We start from the raw sequence: 18,912 nt of genomic DNA on the forward strand, positions 1-18,912 counted from the left end.
GCGTGTGGACACATGTAGCTAACGTGTGCTTGCAGACATATGTAGCCTACGCACACGGCTATGTCATTGTTTAAGCTATCATCTGAACCAAGGGTCAAACGCTGCCTGTATTCTTTAATGATTTCAGTGAGCGGGCATGTGTGTGTGTACTGTACTTGTGTGTATTTGTGTATGCCTGAGTGAGTTTGAGAAAGAGAGTGTGCAGACCCAGCCTCGTCATGGTGACTGTTGCCAAGGCGACAACATCAAAGAGCAGCCAAGCTTAATTAGGATCCCCAGCGAGAGAGAGAGAGAGAGAGAAGGGGAGAGAGTCAAAAAGAGAGAAACGCAGTGAGAGACAAGGCAAGAAGAATGAAAAAGGAGATACAGGGAATAAGATGGAGAGGTGTGTGTGACAGCGAGGCACAGACAGGTTGTCTAATCTTACCTCCCATTTGTGGACAAAAATCTGGTTCTCATAAAATAAACCACTGAATTTCAGGGTTATGACTTGTTTTATGGATATAGTTAAGTTTAGGATTGGAGTTAGACATGTAGTAGTTATGGTAAGTCTCCAGGGAATGATTGCAAGTCAACGTAAGGTGATAAAAATAAGTTGCAGTGTGTGTGTGCTTGTTTAAGCCAGAGAGTAGTGCACCAGACTTCATGTATATTTATTCACACTTTCAGAACATTGCTTTTGTCTGCAAACCAGTCATCATTCATCCTTCATTCAGCCCCGTCTTTCTCTTTTTTTCTGTCTACCTCCCTGTTTTTCCTCCTTCTAACATCCCTCACTCCCCTTCCTCCTCTCTCTGACTGACATCTCCCCAAATCAAAACAGAGGTGATCCAGTTTCTTGCCAATGGAGGAATGGCTCTCCCTTCCTCTTCCCTCCACCCTCCCATCCCCTCCTGTCCTGTCCTCCCTCATGCTCCTGCTGTCGGTCTTTTCCTGGCTAAATCGCCATGAGGAAGGGATAAATAATTAAATCCCATTAGGAAAGTAATCTGTCAATGGGAGTGAGTGAGTGCCACTGCCCCTACATGACCAGGACTGAATGAGGAGGGAATGAGGGAGGAGGGGTTAGGAAGAGGGAAAGTAGGTAGAGACTGTCTATGTACAGTACGTGTGTGTGTGTGTGTGTGTGTGTGTGTGTGTGTGTGCGAGTATGAGGGAATTCAAACACAAACTGTTAACTCTATCAGGAGAGAAAAAGGGAGGGAGGTCAGGGAACAGCTAAGCTAAATAAACTGGAACATAAAGAACAGGCCCACAGGGAAAAATAAACAAAATCATTCTGTTATTTTCTTAGTTTTAACAAAACATGGCATCACAGGGCAGAGGGCAAGAGACAAAGAAAGGCAACAGAAAGCAGACTGGACAGAAGGAGGGCAAAATAAGAGAAAAACAAAAAAGCAGGCCAGTGGGAGAGAATGGAGGCAAAAAAAGAACAAGGAGAAATGTGTGAAAATGACAGCCCCAAAGATAGGCTGAGGTCTCTTCAAAGGTGAAGGTGTGAGGTTTAAGAGGAGCCTCCCAGCACCCCCACTGCTACATCTGCAGCCTGCCTGATGAATTTGTCACCCCTCCATCTTTCCTCTTAAGCCTTCCATCCATCCATCCTCCCATGCCTCGATCCCCTTCCAGTGCCCCTGCGGCCATCGTACCTTGGTAATCGTGTTAAGTCCCTGATTGCAGATGCCTCTCATCACCAGACACAGTGCTGGCCAGACTCTGCCAAGCGAGCAAGTGAGACATGCAGAGGCAATTTTGCACATACACACATGCATACATGCATCCAGACGGTCCTGTCAAATGCAGCACAGACTCTCAAAAAGAGGTAGACGCAGGCAAATCAGCCTCAAGTTGGCATTTCACACAGAGGGGGGAGACTAAATCATAGTCTGGAGACGGCCCTAATCACTGAAGAACACTGTAAAGCATGCATGCATACTTTTACACGCATAGTCACACCTCTGGGAAATGTCTGGGCTACAGCATGGAAATCCCTGGAACAGGCAGAAAATAACTGGGGCGAGCCAAACACACAAGCACAGATTCACCACTCAGATATACATAAATATGCAGAGAGGGTAACACGCTTTCCTTGACTGTAATTGCAGCTCTGAGGGAACGCCCCCGTGGCTGTTTCTACACAGACAACAGAGGAAAGGAAGGAGAAAGGGTGTCATGGAAGTGAAAAGGAAGCGTTAAGAGATGAAGAAGGGTTCACAGTTTCTGTGCGTGCATGAGCTACGTTGCCTAGTTTTCCACTAGAAAAGTCGAAAAACAGAAACTGGGAGAGAGTGAAGAGAGGATTCCACCAGTGGTGTCTTGAGACGTGGAATCTCCTTTATTGAGTGCAAATATTAAAAACAAACTGTGTTACTAAAAATTGCCAGAGGCTAGCAAGACATGGCATCCGATATATTAACATTTCTTTGAAATACTGTAAGTGGGTGAAATTCTTCTTTCACGTCTACAGTCTGAGGAGGACGCTGTGGTTTACCTCACTGTCATTGTCTCTTCCATTATAGTACCCAGGGCAGATGCACTTAATGCAGAATCTGTAGAACATGACATCATGAAATGACGTTTTAGACATCTCAGAACTACAGTTTCACTTTAAGGAAGACAACCTTCTTTGAAATAATACAGCTCATTTTATTTTCCTAATACCATCTGTCTGGCTTTGAGTGGCTGAGAGTGGCAAGCTGGTGTCTTCTTGATCAATGGACGGCATCTAAAATCCTCCAAAAGTAACTGAATAACATAGTTTACCAATGCTTGAAGTGCACTAATGGACTGGAGAAAATTCCTTTCTCACACGCACTCTCTTAGAGTTTCTACTGTATTTGATTAATTTCAACAACAATTCCATTTTTTGTCTTTCAAGTGTAAATTTCTTGCAGGTTTATGAGCTAAAGTGAATCCTTTCATTCAGGTTCTTGTTGTTCAAAATGTAAAATGTGCGTGCCTCTATGTGTGAAGAAATGAAGAGAGGGCCACTGGTGAGCTGGCAGATTAGTGAGTCATGCAACAGACCAGAACATCAAATACATGAACGTGCATGCATGGACATCCCTGCATGCTACATGAAACACATGAAAGCAGATAGTTTTTTAAGCAAATATTTAGCCTGGTTTTGGCTAAATGGTAACCAAAGGACCACTCGGAAACTGTGGTTTATAATAACAGCTGTCTTTAACAGTGTTTTTCTTGGTTCATCATTGGCTAGATCCATTATATTTCAATCCTCAGTCTGCATTACTCCTGACCAATCTCATTCATCTTGGGTACAATGTTAACTCAAACTAATGGTGTGCGGTTGCACAGATTGGACAGTCAATCACAGCTCTCTTAAAATGTCTCCTGAGTTTATGGTGGTGATAACAATCTCTGCTCAAATTCTAATAATATCTGTACAATAATAGTCTCCATCTGTTATTTGTTGTCTAAACACACTAACAAAGAAGCAATCTTACAAAGAAGTACACAAAAAGCAAGGATCAACTCAGTTCTAAATAAAAAATAAAAGAACATTGTCAAGTGCGTTGATGAAACCATAATTACAAAATCACACAATACTGATTTATGTTGATGTTGCAGAGTTAAAGAGCTATCTTTATCACTCTTATTCAGTGCTCATTTCAATAAGCAGATCAGTGTCCAGTGACCCAGGCAGCAGGGCATAAAAAGGTTTCCCTCGTAACCCTGTAAGGCCCTTAGTTGCAAAATTACAAACTAACTAACAAAATCTGTACATATATTTTTTAAAGACCGCATTTACACAGTCAATGGGTCCTACTGTCCTTTTAGTATGATAATTAAAGAGCATAATAGGCTAACCAGACAGTATTGTGTGAATTGAGTGAAATGTGTAAATAGGATTAGGAAACGCTCTGGGCTTTACAGGGTTGAAATTTCTGTGAACCTTTTCTTGCCTAAATATTATGCTTGCAAGACAATTCTCAGACAGTTTCCTAAGGTAGGTAGGTACAATGCTGAATGATTTGTCACAGTCCAGCAGGAATATTGTATTGTTACAAAGGTAACACTGTTCAAGTTAATACAATCTTGATCGTAACCACTGCAACTGGTTTTAAAATCTTAGGCAAAAACCAAAGGAAAGGGGAGAAGGAAGTGTGTCAAAAGTGCTACACAATATAAAATAAATAAATATGACCTGAGAAACAAATACGACAAGAAATAATGTACAAGATAATATATCTTGTCTGTTTAAAGGTTTTTAAAGGACAAAAACTGATTTATTTAAAAGAGTACTCCACTGATTGCATTGCATGCCTATAACATTGTCAAAGTCATGATGGACACAGTAAAAAAAAAAAAAAAAAAAAGTTCAAAATCGCAACCAGATTTGAATTTTCATACATTGCACAAAGCCTGGCACCTACATTACCCACAATGCAACTTGAGAACCAACAGTTTAGTCCTAGATTTGGGTGTGTTATGCAAGTAGCATTTAGATGAGGAGCTACACAGGGCTGGACTCACTTCTTTTTAACTCCATAGCCCCAGATTTCTTGTAGTCTTCAGCCCCAGCCACTGCTGACTCAAGTGACCTGAGGCAATATATCAGCTACAACTTTTTCACATAATCTCCCTTAACACCTGTAAACAGAAGTTCCCCTTTAAGGACAATATGAGTTTAGTTAAATCTTTGCAACTCATTGTTTTCTAAAGAAATCTTAAAATGACTACTTATAAAAAAAATAATTAAGATGGGACCCGGCTGAAAACAGTCTTGCCAAAACCAAGCACCGCCGGCTGGCCGGAGCAAACGTTCTCATTTTACAGCTTCTGTAAAATTGTGTTTCGGAAAATATTTGAGGTGAGAAAAAAGCAATACAGAAACAGAGTCATATTTGCTCAGGCCTGCCTAGACAGTTTGATTGGAGTTCACGAGCAATGATTGACACTGCGTTAGAGACTCCTAGGAGAAGGCAGAGGAGCGTGCTTTTTTTTTTTTTTTTTTTTTTACAGATTATCTGTCTCATGTACTACTCTCAGGAAACAGTGACAGTTTCAACAAATTTAGCAAAAACTTATTTTTATAAAAGTTACCAAATGTAGCTTTATTGCAACACCATGCTGCACACATCTTAACTGTGCAGGAGTACATTTGTAGATGTGTAGGAACAAACTGTTAAGAGCTGGAGTTATTATTTTCAGACTGCTGTCAGATTAAATGTCATAACTTTTTCTCCTAGGCAGAGCCAGTGGGGAATGATGGCCACTTGCAGTCCAATCTTGTGCTTTTATGCAAATTGCACAGCGGAGCTGGAAATACTAGCAATGACACACCAATAACCACCTGAACCAGCACTTGAGAATTGTACACTTTTGCCAAGGTTTAAGACATTACCAGGATAAAGAAAGGCGTATTTCTCTCACAGAGAAAAAGGAAGGAACAAGTACATTCTTGGATCAAACATTCTAAGTATCTAAAATGTTCAATATTTTTCAACTTTAAGCTGTGACCTAAAGCTACTATCAGCATTTTAGTAAAGTCTTATTGTAATATCAGCACTTGGATTAGTGTATTGTGATCACTGCTTTTTGAACATATAAAACTGCTGTAGGCTGATGATAGTTGGCAGAATATTGGGAATATTTGTTCTATCAATGAAGAAAAAAACCCATCTCTAATTAATTTATCAGGATTGTATTAAATAGAATTGTAAAAACAATGTAATTGACTCCCCAAAATGTATGTGTATATATATTTATATATTTTTTATATATTTATTTATTTTATTATATATATATTTTTTTTTTTTACAGTTGGGTATGGGGTAAAGGGTCTCAAACTCACCCGTGTGGCAACACTGATTAGTTAAAATACATCTTCTAAAATAATAAGCAAATAGATGATGATGATGATGATGATGATGATGATGATGATGATGATGATGATGATGATGATGAGATGGTATTTGAGAAAAATGTTGGAACATGACTGATTACTGTGAAAATCTAACATTTAGATATATACCCCTGTAAAAGGATTTAGAGAATTTGGCATGTGCTAATTTGTGCTCCACTAATTGAATCTAAACTAAACTCAAAGTTACAACACCAGAATTATTTTGTTCAAGTTTGCATTTGTTTTACTTTTTGGCCAGGATATTAAATATAGAAACAAAACCATGAGTGTCAATATAGCTAAGCTGACTAAGCAAAACACAAAACTACAAGTTCTCGCTCCAAATCAAATAGTTCTCATGTCAGCTCTAGGGCTGCAGCTATCGATTATTTTAGTAATCGAGTATTCTACCGATTATTCCATCGATTAATCGAGTAATCGGATAAGAAATACTTAGTAAGAAATACTTAGTAAGAAATACTTATTGAACAGCAATAGTACATATGTATTATTGCTGTGTACTAAAAAAAGTACAAGTTTGTATATATACAAAAGACAAGTTTTTTTTGAAAAAGCAAAAATTTTTATTGCCAAATTCCAAGTACATTTTTGGTGGACCAAATGTTAATATTTTTCACCCCCTTCCCCTTCTTGCCTCTGGCTCTTTGCACTGGACATGCAAAAGAGCTGTTCACTAAGCCCAGGTAAATGTGACTGTACAAAGCTTACAGCAGGGCTATTCAACTACACTGTTCTGGGGGACACATTTTAAGAAAGCTAATACTGAGTGAGGAGAAAGAATAAAGAATGCAGACATCACCGGCATGATGACGTCATTCACGTGCATATTAAGTGGCCATACTGGGGGGAGGAGCCGGTTTGTTTCCGGCAGCAGCTAAGTTTCCAAAGATTAGTAGCAAACTAATAAACAGTCAGACTACAAACCGACAGCTTTCGTTTTAGCTTGTTGGTAAAACATCGCCATTTGCAGAGTAGCATGCTGTAGGCTAGTTGTGTAAAACAGCGCGGTGGACGAGAGCAGCAGACGTTAGTTAGCTACCAGGTGTCGGGTTCGCTCCGTGGAATGGATGAGTAGACTGGATGTTTTCTACAAAGATGATGTAGTAGCATGTTTGCAGCTTAAAATGATCGCAAACTTTCTGTCGTTTTCTCTCGCCTGTCTCTTCTCTTAGACCCTCGCTATTCTCGTCTTCGTTCATTTGTAATCTGGGCCGCCAGTCTCGTGCATAGACAGTATTAAACGGTCTTGTGTCCACAGAACACAACCTGTTGTGTGCGCTAGTAATTATCCTCCGTGCGGAAACACAGTGAGCCGTACAACCTTAATTACATTGATTTAACGAAGCTTCGAGGCAAAGAATTTTGCTTTCGAGGATTTTTTGTAATCGAATTATTCGAGTTTTTCGAGGAATCGTTTCAGCCCTAGTCAGCTCCCTATCATTTTTCACTGTAATAAAAACCTTTAAATCACACATTTTTGCTACACAATCATGTCGGCTATAACATGCTCCCATTTGCTTTATACGGAGAACAGTTATCTCTACTCAATAACAAGATAATTACTGTAACTAGTTAACAAGATTTCAAATTATTTTCTATGATGGCAGTGAATAAGGGACACATTTGTAATTTGTGATGATTACTGTATAATTCACCATAGTCTTGTTTTTTCCTTAATTCATGCTGAGCACTTTTGGGTTGTCCCCTGACAAATTAGAAGATACAGTGAAGATGAAGAGAGAGGAGGAAGAGGAGGAAATAAACTCCAAAAGAGGAAGGCAGAGAGGAAAGATGTAAGAGATGAATGAAAAGGGCTCAAGTTAAAAGGCAGTGAGGGTTTTTAGAGGGTGAAAAAAGCATGTGAGTGTTAAAGTACAACAAGAGAAGGGTAAATAGGTGAGAAAGTGAATGCTGAGTAACAAGGCAGGAAGTCAGGAAGAAAGGATGTAAAACTCAACAACAAAATTGAATTGAAGGCCCATTGGAGGAGATAGGGAGACATATCTAATCTGATAATGACGAAGAAGCAGGGGGAGAAAGAAAGATAAAAGAAAGAAAAAGAGAAGCACACTGATGGTGGTAAACAAAAAGTATTGTGAGATAAAAGATATGAGGAGGGAGAGAGAAATGGAGATCAGTGTGAGAGAGGGAAAGGTGGTATAAATGTCAGCTAAACCCGATATCATTCTGATCTCTGCCTCTCCAACCTTCTGTGCAAATGTATATATGTGTGTGTGTGTGTGTGTGTGTGTGTGTGTGTGTGTGTGTGTGTAATATCCTGTTATATGCTGGGCAAAATGCTCCGGTGAGTGTGTCATAATCTGAGAATGAGATCTTTATTGAACAATGCCTTTCATTTCGCACAGCATTACTTCTCCTGGTGTGTATCTGTTTGAACCATCCCACAATATAAAGCAGAGACAAACTGGCACTTCTTATGCTACTCATGTAAATAAGCAAACAGGCTCAGAGCCAGTGGGCAGGTACTAAATAACTTGCATGTAATAAAACATGTATGGTTCAGCGACATATATGAAAGCTTGCGCTTTGGGATGCTGCAAAGTCATTTTTGCCACTGACAGTCTCAGATTTATATTCTAAGTGTCTGACAACATTATAGAAATGATTTCTAAGGAGGTAGACCTTTCTGTTAAAAGAGTAAGATCCTTTTTTAAAACATAAAAAAGTCTGCGAAATTGCATTCGCTAAACCCACCAGACTCCATGTAAATAAACAGTAATTTTAGCATCGGAAAATGGACATTCTAGAACATCTCTGAGCTCTGAGCAGCGCTTGCTCTGGCTGTCTTGAGCCTGCGCGTGTAGAGTGCGTGACTATACGTTTGTTCAATGTTTTCTTTCTTTCATTCCAATTTTGGGTCTGTCAGTCACAGTGAAAACCGGGGACATTTCCGGGGACAGGTCACCGAAACCGGGGACGTCTGGTCACCCTAGACTGGCAGCGAATAAATCACTCTGTCACTTTTGTAGCTTTGCTAACTAGCAAGCTACTTGCTAATGTAGCTTGTGCCCACAGCCTCAAGCTAAGTAGCAAGTAGCTTTCGTGAGTTTAGAATTATAAGGTTCTATTTCCGTTTAGGGGTAGTTCTGAGATATTGAGCATCAAAGTTTTTACATCCCAGCTGGCAAAACTGTTATGTAGTATTTTATTTTATTAATAACTAACTAACAAAATATTTTTTTACAAAAATAACACCACACAGGCATTAATAAACACCTAATGGATCAGATTATGTCTGAAACTCAATTTCGACCAAAAGTGGAGATAGAACCTTATAATTCTAAGCTCACGCTTTGTTAGCAAACATTGCAGCTGTTGTTTGCAAAAAATCTCCCAAACCTAACTGTATGCTACCAGCCCAGAAGCAAACAGCAGACAGACACAGTTAGTGACTAGCTGGTGAACATAGTGGAGCATTTTAGCAGCTAAAGAGCCAGATGTTTCCCTCAGTAGAAGTTGGTAGAAACCAAAAACAGAGCTGAAAGAGAGTAAATATTGGACTTACAATCATCACGTGGTCTGTAACACGACTAGTTGCGAGATATGGCATTTGTGCTGGATTTATGTGGTGTTGGAAAAATGGGAAAAATTTGTTCCCCACTGGCAAAATTTATGTGAACGCCTCCTCAATTCGGAACGTTAACATTGCATGATAGGGCATGCCTTGGCAAAGGTCTGTGCTTTTGGGGTGCCCTTCTAGTTCTCAAAAGTGATTTTGGGTTTAATCAAAAGATTATTTCCCTCACCTTGTGATTCCCTCTTATAGCCTACCATCACAGCACTCCTCCCTAAACTCCTAACTTAATTTAATCAAAAGAGATGATTTCTCAAAGGGATTAACAGCAGACAATTGTTTCTCTCTGTCGGCCTTACAGTACCAATCTTTTCTTCTACTGTCGATATTACGCACACTGTGGCTGCCACTATCACGTGTGGCAGCCACAGTGTGCGTGGGAGGATGACTCTGTATGTGAATGTGACATCAAATTTGTGAGCAGAAATGAAGGCTCTTTTATCAATGAATGCTAAACCATATACACAAACACACGTATCGCTGTGAATCTTAATTCACAACGGCTGCCTATTTCAGACTTATTGCAGTCTATCAGCCCCTGGGTATGACAGTGAATAAGCAATGGCCATTTAGTTATTGATCCACAGATGGAGAGCGTGAACTATAGAACAGAATGCATCAGAATCTCCATCACAGACCCGCTGGAACTGTAATAGACATTTCCAGCAACATCTAAGCTGAGATGGAAATTTAAAAAAAAGCCACAGCATTACACTAATATGCGGTGAGATGGATAAATGTTGCTCCGTGGTTTAGCTGGTGGCAGTAATAGCTAGTGTGGGGCACTCATTGGGTCCAATTCGCACATGGCTCCCATTAATAGTCAATGTGCATTGATTGCAGATGGCTTCAGGTGAAACCCCAATGGCTGTGGTACCATTATATTAGTGAAATGACAAACAGCAAAACTGATATCAAGAAGCATGAAAGCATATCTGATTGACTGTTTCAGCCCTACAAGAGGTTGAGGCTATGTGTGTTTGTGTGCCATGCGTGTGTGTGTGTGTGTGTGTGTGTGTGTGTGTGTTTGTATGTTTACATGTGCATCTATTGAATGACAGGGTTGATTTTGGCTGAGTGTGTATTTAACATTCAGTGCATATCTACTTGATGCAAAGCCACACAAACTGTTTCGTCGATCCTATAAAGACCCTCATTAAAGTAATTAATTGGCTGGAGGTGACACACATCTGGGTCCTTTGGTCTATCTCGGGAGCCTGAGAGATGACAACATAATGTGTACACTGTGGACAGATCTCAGATATGCCTCTGCTTATATTTGAAGAAAACCAATCTTAAACAAAAAGGTAAAGACATTAAAGAAGTAGTCCCTATTTTGGGAAATATGTTTTCTTGCCAAGAGTTAGATGAGAAGATCAATACCACTCTCATATCTGTGCACTAAATATGAAGCTACATCCAACAGCTGGTTAGCTTAGCTTAGCATAAAGACAGGTAAAACAGCTAGTCTGTCCAAAAGTAACAACGTCTGCCTACCAGCACCTCTAAAGCTCACTAATTAGAGAAAATCTGGGGTTTTACAGTGTTAACTATTTCGTTAACTATTTCTTGGCCAGCTGCAGGGACTTAACCCTTCATACAACCAGAAATTGCTGTTTGAACACTTTAACTATACTTTATAGCACATTATAACTTAAACAAACAAGATATAATAATAGCTTTACAGGTGCTGGTGGGAAGATTTTGTCATGTTTAGACAGAGCTAGACTAGCTGTACCCCCCTGCTTTCAGCCTTTATGCCAAGCTGAGCTCCCACCTCTAGCTCCACTTAACTCACAGACATGAGAGTGGTATCTCTAACTCTCAAGTACCAAAACGTAAAACACCTGTCTATGAGATCATTTGTGTCAGTATGAATATAGGTACGTCTGCCCGTGGATGCATGTTAATGTGTTTTACCTGAACTTCCCGTGCATGGTAAGCTATGATGAGGCCCAGCAGTATGACTGTGGACAGGCTGATCAGACACTTCAGAGCCAGAGAATACATGGAGCTCTGTAGAGAGAAAATTGACACATACACCTTTAGAAATATGCAGCAGAAACATAACACACATTTCAGGTTGAATTTGCTATGATGGTTGTTTTAGTATTCAAAGTACAATGACAAAAAACATCAATGAAAGATCCCACACTCATGATAGTCCACATTCTGTCACTAGTCTGTTTCAACTTGGAGTGAGTTCCACCATGTTCTCCCTCCACTGCTAAAATGGCATGTGTAGTGTACCATAGCAGCACTGCTTCAGCATAGACAATAAGAACTAACATTTACAGAAGTAGAAAGGAAGTATTCCACCTGTCAATATCACTGCAGCCAAGCTCTAAATCCTCTGCTTGTCTGGTTTCATAGGGCCTATAATCAGTGCACTGGGGATCTACCGATCAATACAACTCATAGCACTTCAGTGGCTTCTTTAACCCCCCCTCACACATTCAGAGCACAGCAACGAGTTATCATATGCATGTGCACACACATATAGACAAACACATGCACACATTTCCAAAAAAAAAAACATACAACTGCACACACTTAATCTAAATTAAGAAATACAGATGATATAGCCATAGGGAAATGTGTATTTGATTGTTTTTGTTAGCTGTTCTATGTGTGTGAATATATATACATTGGTATAATGTATACAATCTTAAAGTGGTAACAGTATCTACAGTATTATAGTGGAGCTTGGAATGGCTAGTTTAAACATTGTAAGAGAAGAACGAAATCTTGAGCTCCATAGGGTTTAGTAGTTAAATTTTTTTAATGATATATCTCCAAAAGAACAAGAGATAAAAGAGTTTATTTTTGCATACTATGCAACATATTAACATGAAAATATGCATTTTACTCCTCACTTTACACATTTTGCTTTATTGCACCACCTTTATTATTTAGCGGTCCACAAATCAGTACTATATAGTTCAGTCTTTTCACATGTTTTCAGCAAGTATTTGTATCTGTGGCTGTGCCTGTACTAACTGTCCCCCCCCCCACACCTTTGAAATCAAAATTCTGGCCCTGATCAGAGAGGAAATGGAGCACTGGATATCACAACTTTAAAAAGATGTCTAAAAAGCTGAGGTAATAAGAAAGCATGCAAACTTGCCAAAGACAAAAAGATTATGTGGAGGAAATGTTATTCAACTTCACCTTCTGTTATTCTTTGCTTTAACCTCATCCATAATTGTCATTCATCAGGAAACCTTGTTAGCCATGCTGGTGGCATGGCTCTCTAGGGATGGCAATGTCAGTCTTTCTGTTGGCCGTATGTTGGTTCACCACTTTGTTCCAGACTGAAATATCTAGACAACTATTGGATTGAATTTCATGACATTCTCTACACACATTCATGCCCCACACAGAATTAATCCTACTGACTTTGGTCGACTTTTCATTCAGCACCACCATCAAGCCAAAGATTTCACTTATTCTAATGACCTGGTGATCCCCTGACTTTTCCTGTAGCGCCACCAGGAAGTTGTAATTTTTTGTACCAGAGTGAAATGTCATGACAACTATAGAATGGATTGCCATTACATTTTTGGTAAAGACATTCTTGTTTCCGACAGAATGAATCCTACTGACTTTGATGATCCCCCAACTTTCCCCGAGCGCCCCCATGAAGTTGACAATTTAAAAAAACAACTATTGGATGGACTGTCATGAAATTTGGTACAGGTATTCATGGTTCTTTGGTTTATGACCAAATACTTTTCGAAACAAACATTATACTTGTAAGCTAGTCAACATTATACCTGCTAAAGATCAACATGCAAGTATTATCAATGGGAGCATGTTAGCATTTAGCGTTTTGTTCAAAGCACTGCTGTGCTTAAGTACAGCTTAAGTAGAGCCGCTAGCATGGCTATCGACTCTTAATCTTATTTTTCATTATCATTCATTCTATTTTATCGCACTAGCATGATAGCATGCTTTTGAGCAAAGTCAAGTAAAGTCAATTTGAAAAATATACGACAACCTTTAGATCCTTGATTTGGATAAGAAATAAATCAAAAACAAACCAACCAACCAACCAACCAAGTAACAAACAAACAAACAGAGAAAAAAGGAAAAGCTTCTTCCAGGATGTACAGACATGCAATAGGTGCTTAGTAATTTTCTCAGTCAGCAGGCCACTGAAGTTTTACGTCACTCAACAGAGTGACGTAAAAGAGAGAGTTCAACAGAGTAATTTGTTGGGGACTACTTTCAGCAGCGGATTAATATGCTTTTGGTGCTCTGGTGAGTATCAAAAGCAGGACGGTGTATGAAGGAACCCAGTGCAACAGTGTGGCTCATTGATGTGTTGTTAATAGTTTTTGGATAACAATGGAGCTCTACGGCACAGAGGAATAAGATATATTACTTCATCAATTCATTGTTGGTTTTGGTCTTTTCATGAACCCCATGTTGACAATAAAAAAAATATAGACTTATCCTTTGAATTTTGAGAAAAGAGGAACTAGCATGGTAACTACATTGTTTTCTCTTTGTCTATTTCTCATAAACAAGGATCAGTACAGGTTAGACTGATATCGGCTTTTACCAGAAAATGGATTTTGTCGTAGTTTACCAGGTTTCAGTTGTCATTTCTTAATTTTCTTATTGAGTATTTTAGAGTCAATATTTTTTCACTTGTCAAATATCAGGAATCAGCAGTCAAACAAAACATTAAGTTTGACTCATCATTTAAAGTTTAGAAGTAAAACAAGCTGCATTCATTGCTTTAGTTTCTAAAAGCCAACTGACTCGCTTAATTGATTAATTTGCCTCCATCAGATCAAGGACTATGTATTTAACCACAGAATATATTACGCAAAAAAAGTGCATTCAATTTCGGGATCACCGAGTTCACGTGACGAACACAACAGGCCGATGTCCTCTTCAAGAGAAGAGCTGAACCACCTTAAGACCGCAGCATCTCAGATCAGACATTTCAGCTATTAAGTAGGATGCTGTTCAGCATTCATCGCCAAATACTCTAACAATAATAATAATAGTACATTTATTTTATATAGCACTTTAAAAAGGTACGCAAAGGCACTTTACAAGGTAAACACAAAGAAAAACAATAGCAATATCAGTATAAAAACATCAAAACAACTAGAGATAAATATGAAAAAGGTGCAGCAAAACAGGATGGAAACAAATTGAAATAGCTAAGTTGGTTACAGGTTAAAACCAGCTTTAAAAATATGGGTTTTGAGTGCAGTTTTTTTTTTTTTTTTTTTTTTTTTTAAGATAGTTTTTTTTAATAATTTTTCCATTTTAAACATACAGAACATACAAACACACTAGAACAAGAACAACCAGCCTCTCCCACCCCCCACCCTCCGCGGTCTTGAGGAAAAGAAAAGAAAAAACAAAACAAATAAACAAAAACAAAAACAGAAATCACACTTTGCCTAGTCGCTCTCCTCTACTTCTTGTGATGCTGCGGTCATTAGGACTGATACTTGTGCTGCTGTGCCTTTCCATAGGTCTATAGTTGATGATTTGGCTTTGTTAATCCTTGCTGTAGAAAGCTCAAGCATAACTATGTCTAGAAAATACACCAACCACTATTTTATATAAAGCGAGTAGGGGGGGAGCTAGCGCTGAGCTATCATTTTCTTGGTCGCGGTTGAGCCGGCTAGCCAAATTTTCTTCTGTCTCCCAAGCAGATGTATTTTAGAGTCGTCATTAAGTAATAAAACAATCGGGTCAGTAGGAATTTGACATCCTATCACCTCAGATATTATTGATGTTGTTTTATTCCAAAACTCATATACCTGTTCACACTCCCAGACATGTGCAGGAAAGTTGCAGTTTGTTCAGGTTGACAGAACGTGCAATAGGGAGTAGGATGACTGAGGAGTCCAATATGTCCTATGGCATATGTTGAAGTGGATCTGCTGGTGATTTGGGTTCTTGGAACAGTGGGAAATGTTGTCCCAAACTGTCTCCCAATTAATTACGTTCCCCTCCGAACTCAACTCTCGCTCCCATTTCTTTACTAGTGGGAGTGCTCCTACAAATACTTGCATCAGTTTAGCATAAATCCTGGACATTAATCCTCTCGCAGGAAAATCAACAAGCCATTTAATGATTGGGTGGGTCTCAAGACTGTTTCCCCATGGTACTCCATAACATTTTAGGGCTGACCTTAAGTGAAGATAAAGGAAGAAGGATGTCCTAGGGATCTCAAAGCTAGCTCTTAGGTCCTCAAAACTCAACATACCTTCCCCATTGAATAACTGGTCTAGAGTATAAATACCTCTGTCACTCCACTGGTTACAAACAAAAGGTTTGTTACCAGACATTAAGTTTATGTTGTGCCAAATTGGGGTTGTCAAATGCCACTTATTGGTGTAGCGTAGTTGCTCCTCCACCTGTTTAAAGTTGGTCAATGTGTTGGTGATAATAGGGCCATTTATTATTCCAAATATACTGCCAGATTACGGTATCAAGTTTCTTCCAGAAATGTATTGGTAGGGGTAAGAGGATCATTGTACTTAAGAAATTCACACAAGGAACTATGTTCATTTTAACAACAGCAATCCTGGACCGTAGCGATGCCGGCAGCGCAGACTAATTAGCCAGATCCCTTTGAACACTACTTAGTATAGTTTCATAGTTGTCCTTGACAACTCGCTGTAGCGATGCATGAATGGTGATGCCCAAATATGTAATTTTGCTTTGGGTTGGAATTGTATCACTAATAGCTGATGTCACCTGTTTGTTGTTCAACAGGAGCAGATTAGATTTATTCCAATTGATTTTATAGCCGGAGATTGAGCCAAATTCGTTAAAGATCTTAAGAATTTTTGGAACAGAGTCCTCAAGGTCATATATGTACAGCAAAATATCATCTGTATTATGCATTACATATTTTATTTTGCCTTATGGCCTGGGCTAACGGTTCAAGAGAGATCGCAAATAGCATAGGAGAGAGCAGGCATCCCTGTCGTGAGCCCCGCGCGATGGGGAATGTCTGTGAATGCAGGCCATTGGTTAAGACTATGGCCGTGGGATTCACATATAAAGTATGTACCATGTCAATGAATTTGGCTCCCAAACCAAGCCTCTCCATTACTTGCCACAAGTAGTTCCACTCTAGGCGGTCAAAAGCCTTTTCCGTGTCCAGTGATAAAACTGCTGCCGTTGTTGGAAGTTTTTTGACTTCTTCTATTACATGGAGTAATCTGCGTATATTGTCTGTAGCTTGAAGCTTTGGTATAAACCCTGATTGGTCGGGGTGGACTAACTTCTCAATGAAGCATTCTAGGCGTAGTGCCAAGACTTTGGAATAAAGCTTAATATCAGTCCCAATGAGGCTGATGGGCCTGTAGCTCGAGCACTCCATAGGATCTTTGCGTGTATGACCGAAATTAGTGCAGTGTTGGTTTGTTGATGAAAGGTGCCCCTCTCTATGGCCGAGGTTAAAGTTTGTATGATAGGTCCTAGTATGTCGAAGTACTTTAGTAAGAGTTCTGATGGAATTCCATCCAACCCCGGTGTTTTCCCTTTCTTAGCTGTTTTTAATGCTGATTTGAGTTCCTCTAACGTAATAGGTTGACCCAGTTCTTCTGCCTCCTCTGGGTCAAGAAGAGGCAGGTTTAGCTCTTTCAGGAACTTTTGGCACTGTGTCGGATCCGGATTGCAGGAGGATTCATACAACTTTGAATAAAAGGATTGGAAAGTGGCAGTGATATCTTTAGGATTCGTTGAGATACCTCGGTCTGTGCGGATGCTATTGATAGCAGCTCTAGACTCGCTTTGTTTTAATTTCAGAGCTAGCCATTTGCTTGGTTTACAACCATTAAAATAGTAATTTTGCCTCACTCTGTGCATTATGAATTCAGCTCTACTTTTTAGCAAGTCATTTAGCTCTGCTTGATTTGTGACTAAAAGAGTATGTGTAGGTTTAAGAAAAGCACATCTTTAGAGACTGCTCTAACGATTTACAACGTTCTTCCAACTCCGCAATCCTTGCCTCTCTCTTTTGGGTGCAATTTGGAGTTAGCAAGTGATGTGGAAAGTCTGAGGTGTTTGGGGAGAGAGCTCCAGAGGGAGGTGGGAAGCAACAGAGAAGGCCCAGTTCCCCCAGGTTCGGTGCTTGGGGTGGGTGAGAGGGGAAAGGAGGTTGGCATCTGTGGATCTGAAGTTGCGGGTGGGTATGACGGTGCAGGTGGTCAGTGAGGTAGAAGGGGGCGAGGTAATTGAGAGCTTTGTAGGTGATAAGGAGGATTTTGAAGTCATTGGAGGTCTAGGAGGACTGGAGTGATGTGGTTTCTGGTGCTGGAGTGAGTGAGTAGAGAGGCTGTTGAGTTTTGGATATATTGTAGTTTTTTGAGGAATTTGGTGGGTGTGCTGTACAGAATGCTGTTGCAGTAGTACACTCTTAATCTATGTGTGCACTCTGAGTTTAGACACATAACTCAGCCTTTTCCTTCATGGTGTTATTAAGTAGAATCTACATTGCATTTTGGGTTCATGAATATATATTGCAAGTCAGCCTCTTGGAAAATAGAGTGTGTTAGTGTGTTACTGTGTCTATTTAGGGTTTCCATAGATGCTTCATGGCCTTAATGGTATTAATTTAGCATCACACAAACACTTAGAAACACACACACACACACACACACACACACACACACACACACACACACACACACACACACACACACACACCTCTGAGAGGATTGAAAATGAGACTGGGTGCCCTTAACACACACAAACACATATAGACATCCACACACAAACAATGAGAGCATTAACTTAGTGTTGTTCATTTGTGGTGGTTATGGGCCACAGCACAACACTGGGAAACCTATTCTAGCTTTGGTTCTCCACTGATTTCCTCTAACGGCTGGCTCAAAGCTCTAGCTGTCTTTTAGTCTTTATTTGCTCACACTCTTTCTCTGTCTTGGTCTGTCTCTCCTCTGCTAACATCTAATTTGTACTCACTGAAGCGATCTGGGTGCAAAGGAAGCCAACACTGTTGTGCTAATGAGAAAAATGCAGACTTGTATTTCAGCATTGTATGTATCTGTTTGAACACAGTCAGACTGGTGAGCTGAAATGTGATTTGCTTGGAGTTCTACTTCTTATCTCTCTCTCTCACCTCTCTCGCTGCATTTACCTCAAGCCGTCTATTGGCTGCTCGTTTTTCCCCCCAGTTCTGCCCATCACACTGTCAAGAGCATTTTGTTTACGCCTGTTTCCACTTCACTTACTTTGCCTATATAGTAAATGACTCGACTGTGACAGAGACATATGTGCCTACATGCTTGCCTTCTGTTTATTTTGACTTATTTAACTCTCTCTTCTAATTGGCTGGTAGGGGTCCATTAATTTCTAGTAACTGGACACATCTGATGGCATTCTAAATTAATGCACCTGTATCAAACTCTAGATAAAGCAA

General features: G+C 39.7%; 1 protein-coding gene across 2 annotated transcripts in view; it reads right to left on the reverse strand.

Moving 5' to 3' along the window:
• Positions 1-18,912, reverse strand: part of kcnn3 (potassium intermediate/small conductance calcium-activated channel, subfamily N, member 3) — a 66,830-nt gene that overhangs the window by 35,410 nt on the left and 12,508 nt on the right. For both annotated transcript variants that reach the window (XM_031299340.2, XM_031299341.2), the window contains exon 3: positions 11,406-11,501. In XM_031299340.2, coding sequence (XP_031155200.1) covers positions 11,406-11,501 — 96 coding nt within the window. The remainder of the gene's footprint in view (positions 1-11,405; positions 11,502-18,912) is intronic.

Source organism: Sander lucioperca, chromosome 10, assembly GCF_008315115.2.
Source record: "Sander lucioperca isolate FBNREF2018 chromosome 10, SLUC_FBN_1.2, whole genome shotgun sequence".
Lineage (NCBI taxonomy): Eukaryota > Metazoa > Chordata > Actinopteri > Perciformes > Percidae > Sander > Sander lucioperca.